The sequence below is a fragment of the Phascolarctos cinereus genome, unplaced genomic scaffold, assembly GCF_003287225.1.
Source record: "Phascolarctos cinereus isolate Bilbo 61053 unplaced genomic scaffold, phaCin_HiC Scaffold_1;HRSCAF=81, whole genome shotgun sequence".
Classification (NCBI taxonomy): Eukaryota; Metazoa; Chordata; class Mammalia; order Diprotodontia; family Phascolarctidae; genus Phascolarctos; species Phascolarctos cinereus.
The window spans coordinates 162,070,620-162,084,661 of NW_027555514.1; the positions used below are offsets into that span (position 1 = coordinate 162,070,620).

The 14,042-nt window shown below is 38.2% G+C and overlaps 1 protein-coding gene across 2 annotated transcripts in view; it reads right to left on the minus strand.

Moving 5' to 3' along the window:
- Positions 1-14,042, minus strand: part of SEC61A2 (SEC61 translocon subunit alpha 2) — a 39,534-nt gene that overhangs the window by 8,838 nt on the left and 16,654 nt on the right. For both annotated transcript variants that reach the window (XM_078154796.1, XM_078154798.1), the window contains exons 5-6: positions 11,528-11,659; positions 11,286-11,395 (exon numbers count right to left, since the gene is read on the minus strand). In XM_078154796.1, coding sequence (XP_078010922.1) covers positions 11,286-11,395; positions 11,528-11,659 — 242 coding nt within the window. The remainder of the gene's footprint in view (positions 1-11,285; positions 11,396-11,527; positions 11,660-14,042) is intronic.

The following is a 14,042-nucleotide window of genomic DNA, read 5'->3' on the forward strand; positions in this document are numbered from 1 at the left end:
TTTCTGTGTTCATAATACCACAGTATCTAGAATGTGGAAGGAACTGGAGAAGTAATCTATTTGAACCTTTCATTCAATGCAGGAATCTCCTTCTACGAAGCATCCAACTTCATCTTGAACATTCTCCATTATGAGAAATTTACTTTTTCCACAAGATATCCTATTAAAGACCTTCCTTATATAGAGCTGCATCCATTTCCCTGTAACTTCCTCATTTGCTCTAGTTCATTAGTTCTTAATCTCCTTTGTGTCATGGAAGCCTCTGGCACTGTAGTAAAGCCTAGAGGTGACCTCTTCTCAGAATGCTTTTTAAGTATATAACATAAAATATTTAAGATTAGGAAGGAAACCAGCTATATTGAAATACAGCTATCAAAAATGTTAAAAATTAAGTTCACAGCCCCCAGGTTAAGAAACCCCGCTTTAGTTCCACTGGCACGACAAAGAACAAGTCAAATCCCCTTTCTACACAATAACTTGTCTAATATCCAAACATAGCTATCACATCATATCCCTCTCCATGTCCAAGTCGTCTTTTTTCCAGCTCTGATATTCCCATTTCTTTCCACTATCCCATATATGTCTATTGAAAACTCTTAAACATACTGATCACCTTTTCTTTACAAATTCTAGTTTCTTAAAGTCCTTAGACATAAACACAGCAAGACTATTACCTCCCTTCTCCTACATACTATACAGTGTACTAACTTGTACACTTAAGTCATATTGAGAAAAATCTGACTCTTTGGGCTTTGTTCTCCCAAATGAACTGCTAATTTCCCTCATCCTGTGTTTGTATAATTGAATTTTTCAACCTAAGTCCAGAACTTTAAATCTGTCCCCATTATTTCATCTTATTAATCATTTCAACCTAGATAGTTTCCTAAATCTTGATTCTGTCATCCAATGTGATGTAATCTTGGCCCACTTTTTTGTTTTCTAAAAACATGATAAATATGTCTTCTAAGTCTTTATCTAAATCATTAAAAAAAAACCAAAACAACAAACTGTTCAAGGAGATAGAGCCAAAGAAAGAGCCCTGGGACCACATAATTACATTCTTTCAAGTCAACATTAATCTGTTCATCCAAACTCTTTAGGTACAAGCAAGTCACTTAACTGTCCTATCATACAGGCTACAAAAATATGGGAAACTATGCTAAATGCTAAAACCCAAATATACTCTGACAGCATTCTTGCACTCAAATAAGATAATCTATGTAAAGCACTTTGCAAACTTTAAAGTGCTATGTAAATGCCATTTATTTCTATGATCTCCACCTTAAAAAAGAAATAAAGAAAATCTGGCAAGCTTGGTATGATAGTTTCTCAGTGAATCCATACTGATTTTAATGTAAGGCTACTAGGGAGCACAATGGATAGACTGCCAGACTTGGGAGTCAAGGAAGACCTGAATTTAAATCCAGTGTTATAGACACTTAAATATAGCTGGGTAACTTGAATGACCTTTCTCAGTCTCAGTTTCCTCATCTGTATAATGAGGATAATAACAACATCTACCACACAGGGATGTTGTAATAATTAAATAACATACATAAAACTTTTTTCAAACCTTAAAGTGCTAATATAAATGTCAGTTATTACTATTATTACTATCACCACCACCACTACCACAACCACTATTATTATTATTATTATTACATAGTGATTACTGTTTAACTTTTCTACATTAAAAAACCAACATGTTAATCCTCAATTTCAAATTTTGTAAGGAACCGAAAAGTCAATCTCACCAATCCATGGTTGCAGAACGTACATTTTTTCCCTTTTATAAAATTAGAGCACATGCATCTTTCCAATCTTTTGGCTCATTTTCTGTAGCTCTAAATAGTCAAAGATTAGCTACAGGGGTTGCATAATCACATCTAACAGTGCTAGAGTATGATTTATCTAGATCTAGAAAATTCTCTTTTAAAGACGCTATCATTAACCTTAACCTCATTTATCTGGGGCTTCAATTCAGACTTTACCACATCTGTTTGACTTTTCTAGTGTTAAATTCAATCTCTGATGACAAGATAGAAACAATAAGGAATGATTCTGTTCTACTTCCTATCATTTATTGTTGCAGTCTCTTCTGCAACAGTAAGTCTCTTCTAATGTTAATACTATATAATATGCCCCAAGCAGTGATGCTATCCTCTCTCCTTGCTATGAACAAAGCTTTAAAAAAGTTCTATTTATAGCTTTTAGAATTTTTCCACAAACCTTAAGTTATTCGGCTTGTTTAGTCTTCCTAACACTATCTTTACAGTTCTATGCCACTCTTTTTTATAGCTAACCTTAGGAATGTGCCCATCTTTTTTTATCTTCTGTACGACTTCTTTTTAAAAAGGAGGTCAGTTTCCTAGGCAGTTATATCAGTCTCTTTATATGCCTTCTCCTTTTCTTTTTCTTCACTATTATTATATGAAATTATATTGTGAATACTATGCCTACCATATACTTATCATCTTGAACCATCACCCCCTTTTAGAGTAACTAACCTTAGCATTCTTACTCTAAACATTTTCCAATACACTTGCCCAAAGCCTAAAGCCTTCCCTGAGCATTCCCTTCTTTGACAATTACAAACTCTAAGTAAATATGATTACTTTCTCACAAGGTTTCCATCACTTTCATTTCAACAGCCAGTTTTTCCTCCATGGATTCAATTCCATTCAACATTCTCTTTTTATTAATTATACAGTACAAAGCACTGTTCTGGCACTGGGGATATAAAGACCAAAGAAACAGCCTCTGCCCTCAAGAAGCTCACGTTCTACTGGGACGCAGAACACTGAATTCAGTAGACATTTATTTAGTATCCACATTATGGATACTAAATAGACAAAAATAAAACATCTTTTCCCTCAAGGAGGCTCCACTAAACTTAGGGGTGGGGAGGTGGAAGGAGAATGAACATAAGATACATACAAAGTTCTACAGAGTTATTTCAAGGGTGAAGGAATATTAATAATTGGGGAAGGGAAATCGAGCAAGGCTCCCTCTTCATCAGAACTAGCAACAAGCTAGGAATTCTAAGAGGCAGAGGTGAAAAGGAAGTACATCCCAGACATGGGGGGGACAGCTGGTGTGGAGATGAAACCGTACATGGGGAACAGCAGGGAGGCCAATTGCACTAGAATGTGTGAAAGGAAGTAAAAAAAAATAAGACTAGCAGTAATACTGTGGAGTGATTTAAATGTCAAGTTGAGAAGCTGATATCCTATGCTAGAGGCAATCAGAAACCACTAAAGATTTCTGAGTAGATGAAAAACGGCAAGGGACTGGACAGAGACCAGTAGTTGACAGAACACTGCTCTTGGCAGTCAAGAGGACTTAGGTTCTAATTCCAGCTTAGAAAGTTGTATGACCTTGGGCAAGTCACTTAACTTCCCTGTGCCTCAGTTTTATTATCTCAAAAACAGGAGACCTGGATTCAGTGGCCTCTCAAGGTATGTTCCAGTTCTAAATCTATGGTCCTATGACCTGTGATTTCATTAGTATAGGGAGCTCTTGGGTGAGGACACTCTCTGTACCAATCCATGCTGGCCCTAGTCTAGAGTTCTTGCCTAGAGCTGCACAGCCAGTATGTGTCAGAAGTGGGACCTGAGCCCAGACATCCCTGGCCTCGAGACCAGCTTAATATCCACTATGGCAAGGTTTCCTAAACATGAGGTCTGTGAGCTTCAAAGGAAAAAAAACCTACATCTTCATTTTCACTAATCTCTAACTGAAATTTAGCATTTGCATCAATTGTCTAAAAATATGACTCTGAGAAGGGGTCCATAGCTTTCATCAAACTACACAAGGGGTTCATCTGCAAAAAAGATTAAGAACTCCTAATCGATGGCAACCTGAGTAGAGGAATGATACTGTCAAACCTATCTTTTAGGAATAGCATCATGGCTACAGCGTGGAAAACAGATTTAAGAAAAGAAAGACTGGAAGCAGGAAGAGCAATTAGGAGGCTGTTCTGATTATTCTGGCAAAGGGTAAAGAGGGCATCAACTAGAGTGGTCCATATAAGTGAAGAGAAAGGGACAGAGGTCAGAGCTGATAGGGAGGTAAAATTAATAAGACTTGGCAACTGAATGGCTATGGAGGCAGTGGTTGATTTGAGTGGAAAGATGGTAGAATTTTGAAAGTTTGGAAGAAGGATAGACTTTGAAAGGAAAACAATGAGTTCCATCTTGAACATGAGACTTTCTAGATGGAGATATCTAGTGGGTAGAAAGACACAAGTTCAGAAAAGTTCAGAAGCTATGCAAATTTAGGAGTCATTTGTTTAGAGATAAATGAGCCAGGGAAAGCTTATGAGATCACCAAAGGAGAAAGTATAGGGCTTGGGACAGAACTTTGTGCTACTGTTGTTGTTATTTGTCTTTTCTCAAAGAGGATCTTGACATCAGGGAGGTGATGTCATGACAAACAAGTGAACTGAATTTAAATGAGGGAGGGCTGTGCAAAATCACCAACCTCACTTTCTCCTCCAGAGACACCTGGATCCAGTGGTAAGATGTAGATCAGGAGAACTGGAGATGGCCCTGGATGCACTGGGATACTTTGGCCTTTTTAAGCTAAGGTCCTTAATAGGTCTCAGTATGACTGAGGCAACACCCATTTAATGATTAAGGCTAGGTGAGAATTGGGGCAGAGAATAGCCTCTTTACCTAATGAAAAAAAATCAACTAGGGAAGGAAAGACCTTCAGGGTTTTTGGCCAAAAACCGAAACAATTGCTATTTATATTCACTCTGAGTCAATCAGGACCCAAACAATGAACAAGTGGGGCTTGGCCTGGGACCTATTGTTGGCCAATCTATGAAGGCCAGAGTAATTTGGGTTTAAGGCTGGTCCTTAAGAAAAAAAAGGTTGCAGTGATCAAACTTTATATTCCTTTGGGCAGAGCACCTACAGGTAAGGGTATGATACCCCATGTGGACAGAGGGAAGGGGGAGGGGAAAAAGAAAGAGCTGTGTGGCCCAAATGGCCAGTTCCAGTTGGTCCCCAGTGGGGAAGCTCCTATTTTTGCTCAGAGGTTGTTATTCATCCTTCATTCTAGAAGAAGACCATCATATTAGGGAGGTGATGCCATGACAAGCAAGTGAATTAGATTTAAGTGAGGGAGGGCTGTGCAAAGTCACCAGCCTCACTTTCTCCTCCAGAGACATCTGGAGCAAGCTATAGATCAGGACAACTGGAGGTGGCCCTGGATGCAGTGGGAGACCTTGGCCTTTTTAAGCTTAGTTTGACTGAGGCAAAGCCCCATTCAATGATTAAGGCTAGGACTTTGTGCTATAGGCAAGATGACGATCCAGTTTAAAAAAAAACAAACCAAAAAAAAAAAACTGAGAAAGAATGGCTAGACACATTGAACCAAAAGAGAGGAGTTTTGCAAAAGCCAATGGAGGACAGAGTTTAGGGAGGTAGGTATTGGTCACCAATATTAAAAGCTACAGTTTTCACACTGAATAAGGTCTTAAGATCTAACAGTTGAGAACTTGGAAACTTGGAAAGAGAAATTTCAAGAAAGGGGTGGGGCCAAGAGCCAGATCACAAGGGATTAAAAAAATGGAAGGTAAGGAAATGAAAGTAAAAAGTATACGTGACTTGAAGAAATGAAAGGGTCACAAATTTTCAACTGAAAGGAACTTCAAAGGTCATTTCATGTAACCCCCCCATTTGACAGATGAGAAAAATGAAGATGAAAGAAACCAAATGACTTGCTACAATCACACACAGAGTAAGTGACAACAGCAGGATCTGAAGCAAGGTCCTCTGATTCCTAAAGCCACATCTTCCCACAGTATCATGCTTAAGTGAAGGATTATAAGGATCTAGTGGTGCAGAGTGGGAAAAAACAAACAAAAAGAACAATGCAATTCGCTGATTGCAACTACATAGAAGAAGTAACATTAAATAGCAAGAAAACTGTTAGCACACTATAGAAAAGACCTTTAAATAACACTGTTGCAGCCAAGTTGACAATTGTATCTATTGTGATTCATCATTGTTGGGAACTCCTAGCATGGAAACTTCCTCCTATGGAAACTAATGCATATAAGAAACTCAAGTGTAAATAACAAAAGTGTAAGACTGCATATACAACCATTTAGGACTTCTTCCTCTATGACATTTCACTTTTTTATGAGTTTTGGGTTTGTTGATTTTGTCTTGTTTATTCTAGGATTTGGGGGTATGGGGGAATGGGAGATAAATTCAAGCAATTTCTCAGGTATCCCTGGATATCAATAACAAGGAGTGAGTGTTAGAAGACAGCCTGAAAGAGACTGAGAAAGGGAAGGAGCTGAGGCTGTGATTATAGATTCAGGAGACTGGAAGTGAAAGGGAAAAGAGATATCAGAGATAGCTAAAAATGATGGCAGAGTAAAGGTAAAGTTGTTTGTTTTTTACAGTGGTACTGATGTCTACTATTTTCCTGACTACACATTCTCCCCCATCCTTGTTTCGTCTTGTAACAAAGATTAATGAAAATGGAAAACAAAACCCACAAAACCCAATGTCTCCCCCAAAAGCGGTGCAAAACCAACCAACTCTTTAAAGCTCATCTGACAACATATGTGATATTGTATACCCCTGTAGTCACAGATCCATATACCATAATTTGTTTAACCATTCTCCAAATGATGGAGGACGGAGGTTCACTGAATGCATATTTGGCACCCAATCAGGATTCTGATAGTTTTATCGACTGACCCCTGTGACACTCCCTCCCTCACTGAATTCAGAACCTAGTTTATATTTTCTCTTCTCCTCAACTCCTGTCCTCATACTAGGGGACTTCAAACATACACATTGATATTCCTTTCAAACAAGCTCACCTCCACATCCCTCAATTGACTTACTTCCCATGATCTAGTTTTCTACTCCACCTCAGCTACAGAAAAATGGCCATGCCATCTCCATGTTCATGAACTCTGAAATTTCCTTTTTTGAACATACTCTGTTATCATTATACTTCTCTCTCTGCCTTGCAACCCTAAGCCTGTTCTTCCTCCTCACTATGACCTCCAATATCTCAACCTAAGCAGCTAGGTGGCACAGTGGACAGAGGGCTGGGTCTGCAGCGAGGAAGATCTGAATTCAAATTCAACCTCAGACACTAGCTGTGTGACCCTGGGCAAGTCAATTAACCTATTTGCCTCAGTTTCCTCAACTGCAAAATGGGGATAATAGAATCTTCCTCCCAGGGCTGTTGTGAGGATCAAATGAGACATCTGTAAAGCACCTAGCACAATGCTTGGGAAATAGTAGGCGCTTCATAAATACCTACCTGCCTGCCTGCTTTCCTTCCTTAGACAGTGTCTAACACACAGAAGATGCTCAATAAATGTTCTTTCCTTCCCCTTCTCTATTTTGATCCCTCAGTGAATCAGCTCAATTCTATAAAGTCCTCTTCTCTGGAGACCAACAAGAAGGCTATCACAACAGTCTAGAAGTGAGGTTATGAGAGCCTGCATCAAGTTAGTGACAGTGTAAGAGGAGAGAAGGGGGCATGTATACACACGTATACACACACACACACACACACACACACACACACGAAAGGTTGTGATGGTAGAAATGACAGGACTTGGCAACTGACTGGATATGGAGGACTGAGAAAAAGTGAGGAGTTGAGGACGACACTTGGTTGATTGGGAGGATGGTGGTACCCTGGACAATAATAGAAAAGTTAGGAACTTAGAAGAGGGGAGGAAGGGTTAGGTGTATGTGTGTCTGAAGTAAAGAGAGAATAAGGATCAGAAAAAAGAGGAAGCCACCTATAGAAGGAGAATGGAGAAGACAGAGTTGGTAAGGACAAGGAGAAGATCCATTTCTTCCTTAGAGATTAGAGCTGGGGAGAAGATGGAGGATACTGCAGAGGAGTTTTTAGATTCAAAGTAAAGGAGAAGGGGCTTAAGGTGGATTTCCTTGACTTTTTTAATAAGGTAAAAGGTAAGGGAGAAGGGGGGATGTCAGAATCTAAAGGAGAGATGAAAAAGTTGTTGTCAGAGACAGAAACATGTATTAGAGTCACTTAGAGAACAATAAAAAAATTGTCATAAAGGAACGAGGACCCATGTGAGACTAAGTAACAAAATTACAGTGGATCCAGGCAGGCAGCTGTGTAACTACCTCTAGCAGCATCTGATTAACACAGAAATACAAGCAGAGAAGCTGGATTCTGGAGGTAACCTGGGATTTAGCAAAATGTAACTGGCATTTAGGAACACTGGTACATAGTTGAATTGGTTAACAAAAACCACTACCACAACAATAACTATAAGATCAAGACAATGAAGGAAGAAAGTGATGCCAAAGAAGGGATCTACAACTAGAAACTAGGAAAAGGAAAGGGATAAGGGAAGGGAGGTAACAGAACAATAAATTTAGGACAGGAGGTAACAATCACAGAAGGAATTTCAGAATTCAGGATCACAGAATCAGCACAAATTATAGATGATGGTGAGATGTAAGGTACAACTGTCCCTTCAATTTGCTGAGGTAAAGATATAGGTTATGGAAATTGAAGAATTTTATGAACTGGGAGTTCAGGTTGTTTGAGGGGACATGGACATGTATTCTAGACTCCTCAAGTATTAGGATAGGAAGAAGAATAGGAAAAGAGAGTGACATGGAAGCTGGAAGACTATTATAAAGATCTCTACTTGATGAAGATAGGGGTAGGTGGCTATTACCTCATGAGACTCAACTCTGAATAACAGGGATTAGGGGAAAAAGGAAAGAGAGTTCAATAGCTGCCTCTGATTGTAGAGACCTGTTTTTTTCCTCCAAACACCAAGGATCAGGGGCCATTAAGCAGCAGGGATTGGGTTGTACCTCTGGGTCAATAAACTTCTAGTGACTGGGTCTTCCAGGACCTGACTAAACTCACATAATTCTTTGCCTCATCCCAAACTGGCAGAAGAATGAAGCATATATCAATGATATATACAGAGTGGAATGGTGCTTACATGTCAGATGAGGCTGTTCTATCATTTGGATTTTACTCAAATGTTTCTTTGTACAAGGGAAGACTTCTGAAGAGTGATGTTATACTGGGAAATTATTCCTATGTTTTAAAAAAGGCATAAAAAATTCATAATGGAGGGTAGGAAAAGGGTAAAGGAAGAGGAGGATATTCTACATGTGGAATATAAAATCAACTCCCTGTCAGACCAGTTCAGAATAGGGTCATGGTAATGAGAAGCCGGGAAGTCTGGGTGCTTAATGGTTACAGTGAGTACTGTGGGATCCTTTTCTCTGACAAATGAGTGAAACAGGACACAGGAAGTACCCTGAGTAATGGCAGCTCCACTCCTGCTCCTCGTTACCAGCCAAGTAGGCAGTCACTGGGTGATCCTGCTGTCACATAGGTTCCACTGAGCAGAGCAGCAGTTCCCTTAGCTCCTTGCTCTACCTTCTGAGAATAAACTATCACCAGGTCAAGACAAGCATTTCAGATGTTTGAGAGAATGAGACTTCCAGAAGAAGTTTGAACTCACCTTCCCCCTACCCTACCTCCTCCACACCCCCATCCCCATACACACAAGTTCTAAGAGAGTAAGTAAGAAAGAAAGATGCTGGACTAAATGTATGTCTATAGAAAGGGAGGGAGAATCTGGTAGATGAAGCATCAAATCGGCCTAGAATAATCTCTAGAACACTGAAGACAGTAGGCAAGGGAGAATGTTCAGACATGTGCTCAGAGGGAATCAACCTTGTAAGGATTTTAAGAATGACACAAAAAAAGTCATCATTATGCTGGATTCTGCTACTAGGGTAACTGCCTAGCCCTAATGTACACATTATAGCCAACAAAAGCACTCACTTTTTGAAAACTATACTTCTATGTAGAAATACCCTGATCTAATTTTGTCTCTACTGTAATCCAGATGTTTAAGTATTTAAGTCACAACTATAACTACAAGCCATCCAATTTCTCACTTATTTTTTTCTCTACTAATACTGAGAAAAAACAAACTACGCTGACAAATATTTTAAATAAGAGTTTATATAACAATATTTGCAAACCTGTGAACTATGTTTTGTCCAATCTTAAAACACAACTGTGAGATTTCTCAGTACTGACCATAATTATTTTAACACAACTTAAGAATCTCATTCACGTATAAAACGTCAATTATTATTTAATCTACTAAACCCAGTAAGCAGAAGATTCTAAATCTTGTCATCATATGTCTATAACACTCTACAATTAAGCATATTGTTTAGGTCAGTCCAGTTTGAATATCGATTAAAAAAAAAAACAAACATTTTTCTAACATACTGCTTATGACAAAAAATACACTCCAATGGAACAAAAATTATTACATTTATTTCTAAATTATTTAATCAGTATCTTAAACATTAGGGGAAAACATACAGAGCCCTAAAAAGACTTTAAAACAATTTCTAGTATAGTCTTTTTAAAAAAGTTTTTGAGGAACTGACTAATAGCGTATTTTTTTTAAAATATGAAAATAAATTCAACATTCTATTTTTATTGAAACAGATATATCTTGTACCATATCTCAAAATGAGAAAAAAATTTGGTCTCAATCAGATAAGTAAAAGATGGGAAATCTAAGACACTGGTAGCTCATTAGAAAATTCCTCATTTAGATACCTGATCTCTCAGGTAATTGGGACTAATTCCACTGTGCTGTATTAATATTAAGTGAATACCTAAACCTGTAAAAATCAGTTAAGTTATCAGTGTTGTTCACAAGGCACAGGTAGAAAACTGACATTCATGTTAGGAAAAGAATTGCAATCTATATAAACTCCTAGATGGCTTTTTCTTTTTTTTTCTTTTCTTTTTTTCTTTTTAGGCAATTGGAGTTAAGTGACTTGCCCGGGGTCACACAGCTAGTAAGTGTCAAGTGATTTGTCTAAGGCTGGATTTGAATTCAGGTCGTCCTGACTTCAGGGCCAGTGCTCTATCCACTGCACCGCCTACCTGCCCCCCCTACACGGCTTTCTGAAGACATTCCATACAGAAAGTTGAGCAAACTTAAGCTACAACTGCTCCGAAGTTTTTAAGGAACATACAAGAGTAGCAATAGTGTACCAACTTTTTATACTATTCCAAATCATCTGTTTTTAAAAGTCTGTGGATTAGTTATATATTTTGCTATCTAAGCTTTCTTATTAATGCAGCTAAAATTATATTAAAATCAAAGACAAGACTCACTAGCTTGATGAGGAAGTAAACAAAAAAGAAAGTTATCAAACTGTTTTGTTATTTTGATATATGAAAAAATAAGATCTTACCTGAATGATTATAAGTAGACAGATTCCAGCACCCATTTCAGCAGGATCTCCATACATTCCAGTCATGACATACACAATGGCTTGCCCAATAGTAATAATCATACCAAATACTGATTTTAAAAAAGAAGGGACAGGGTAGAGTGAATTAAGCTAGCACATAAAAGTACTATAGAAAACCATTAACATAAATGTCTGTGAATTTAGATTAAGCTTGAGAAATTTTAGTCAACTTTAATACTCACATTTCTGGGCTCCATTGAACAGAGCTCGGTCTTTTGGAGTATCTCCTACTTCAATGATTTTAGCTCCAGCTAATAACTGCATGATCAAACCAGATGTTACTATTGGAGAGATACCCAATTCCATTAAAGTTCCTTTGTGGTGATGGAGGGGAGAGAAGAAGTACAGCATAATTTTTATTATTACACAACTTAGTAGTGTTTGATCTATTTAAGTCAATGTTCAAGAATTTCTCCAGATAAGAAAGACAACTTCATTTCTTAAAAGTTAAATTCTATGCATTATTCATGTACTAAATGAAAATGACCATAGAGCGCTCTGAAAAATGTAAAAATGTAAATGTATTAAATGTTAGGGGCAGCTAGATGGAGCAGTGGATAGAGTGGCAGGAAGAAATGACTTTCAGTTCTGCCTCTGACACTTACTAGTTGGACAGGTCATTTAAATGCTGTTTGTCTCAGTTGCCTCATCTGTAAAATGGGGTCGATAATAGTACCCTCCTCCTAGGGCTGTTGTAAGGATCATACGAGATAATAATTGTACAGTGCTTAGCACAATGCCTGACACATAGCAAGTACTATATAAATATTGGTGATGATGATACTTTGGTAAAATTATGAAAATAATCTTACAAGTTTTTTTGCCCCAAATATTCCTAAAGGAAACTACACTACTCTATGTTGTAAGACTAAGGAAACAATAAAAACTGTATGCCATGTGTCGGTTAACACATCTAAAAAAAAGCCTTATTAAGTCTCATACTTTAAAAAAAACTGTACTTAGTAACAATAAACTTCCTCTGAAAGTTAATGGGATAACTTTGTAATACTTCAAAAAATCTGTGACTTCATCAATATGGAGTCTCTGTAAATCCATATCAGAACTCCTTTATATATCAGTAGATAATTTCATGAGTCGTGGCCAAAAAATTTGCCACTTGTGAATTTGCTCGTGATTAATGTTTGGTGGTGTAGCACCTCTCTAAGTAGACTGGTCTTTGAACATTAGACATAGAGACTGTTGCTTGCACACACCAAAAGCCTTACTGGCTTGTCAGGAGCCGCAAAAACGTATACTCTAAGTCTCCGAGAACCTAGGGTCACATCCTGTTGGAGGTGACCATGAGGCATTAAAATATGACTTTGTTGAATTAATGAATGAATAAAGCACATATTAGGTGCTTCCTATACGCAAAGCACTGTGCTAAGCCCTGGAGTTACAAACAGAAAAGGAAGATAGCTCCTGCTGTCAAGGATGGGGGAGGCAACACATATGAAGGTTTCAGCTGTAAGTCAGATGGAAAAGCAGAGATGTTAATCTCTTTTCTCTAATATCCTTTGCCCTGATAAAACATTATCACTTTCTAATGTTAAGCCATTAAACAGGGCCAAGGATTTTTCTAGGTCTTTAGGATTTGTGGCTGTCACACCTGCAGGGGAAGCTGCCAGGCTCCATCCCCACAGGGATTGCTTCTAAGGATGATTTCTGTGGGCTGGAAGACTTGTTATTCCCAACTGGATTCAGGATCCTAGGCCATCGCCATTAGGATCAAAGTTGTAGTGGTGACTTTATCTGCCTGACACATGCTGCCTTCTGTCTCTCACTCAGGATGGCTTGCTATTTCAACTAAGTTGGCTTGCCTGTCCTGTGTGTAAAAATTGGCTGGCCCCTTTTCCAGAGGAGCCACATCTCTGAATGATGGCTGTAAGGGTTGAGCTGACAACAGGATCAGAGGCATAGGAGGTTCTACCATTTCCAGGGCTCCTGTGCCCAGCTGGCTACTGGAGTTATGGCTATCTCCATAAAACGCAATTTAGATGTTTCATCTTGGCATACCGGTGACTCTGGCTATGCTAACACAGTGAAATCTGGCAGTTTATGCCATTCTGGAAAAGCTTCGAGTAGTGCAAGTAATAGATCATGTCTGTTTTTTGAGGACCAGGTAAGGAAAGTACAGAAAGGTTCATCATTAGTAAGCTGGTCACTTGATGATTACTTCTTTGGCCACAAAAACTTCACAAAACAATAAAAAATACAAAATGCCCTTCAGTCCTGTGTGGATCTTTCTGTTTTGGCAACTGTACTTTAGAATAATATGACAAAGGGAGCAACCAGTAGAATGTAAGATCCTTTGGGGAAGAACTACTTCATTTTTCATCTTTGTAAATACAGTTTGAATTGATATAAATGCACTGCCATAAGGAGGTGACTGAAAGAGTCTAAAATAGCCCCAGTCAGCAAACATATGACTTACTTGCCAAGTAGTAAGGCAGCCAAAGGTAACACTGGTTTGAAATATATATTTATTTGTGGCAGCATACAGAGAAGGATAAAGGAAAATTATAAGAATATCACTTTATAAAACAGTGGAAGCAATGAAAGGAAAAAAGCTTAGTGAAAGCTTAGTAATTTACTTAACTGAAAAAGTCATCCTGAGAGCATTTAAACATTAAACTCAATGGAGGACAACAAACAGATTGAAGGATGGAAAAATGGAGACACAAAGTTTGGGTTCTC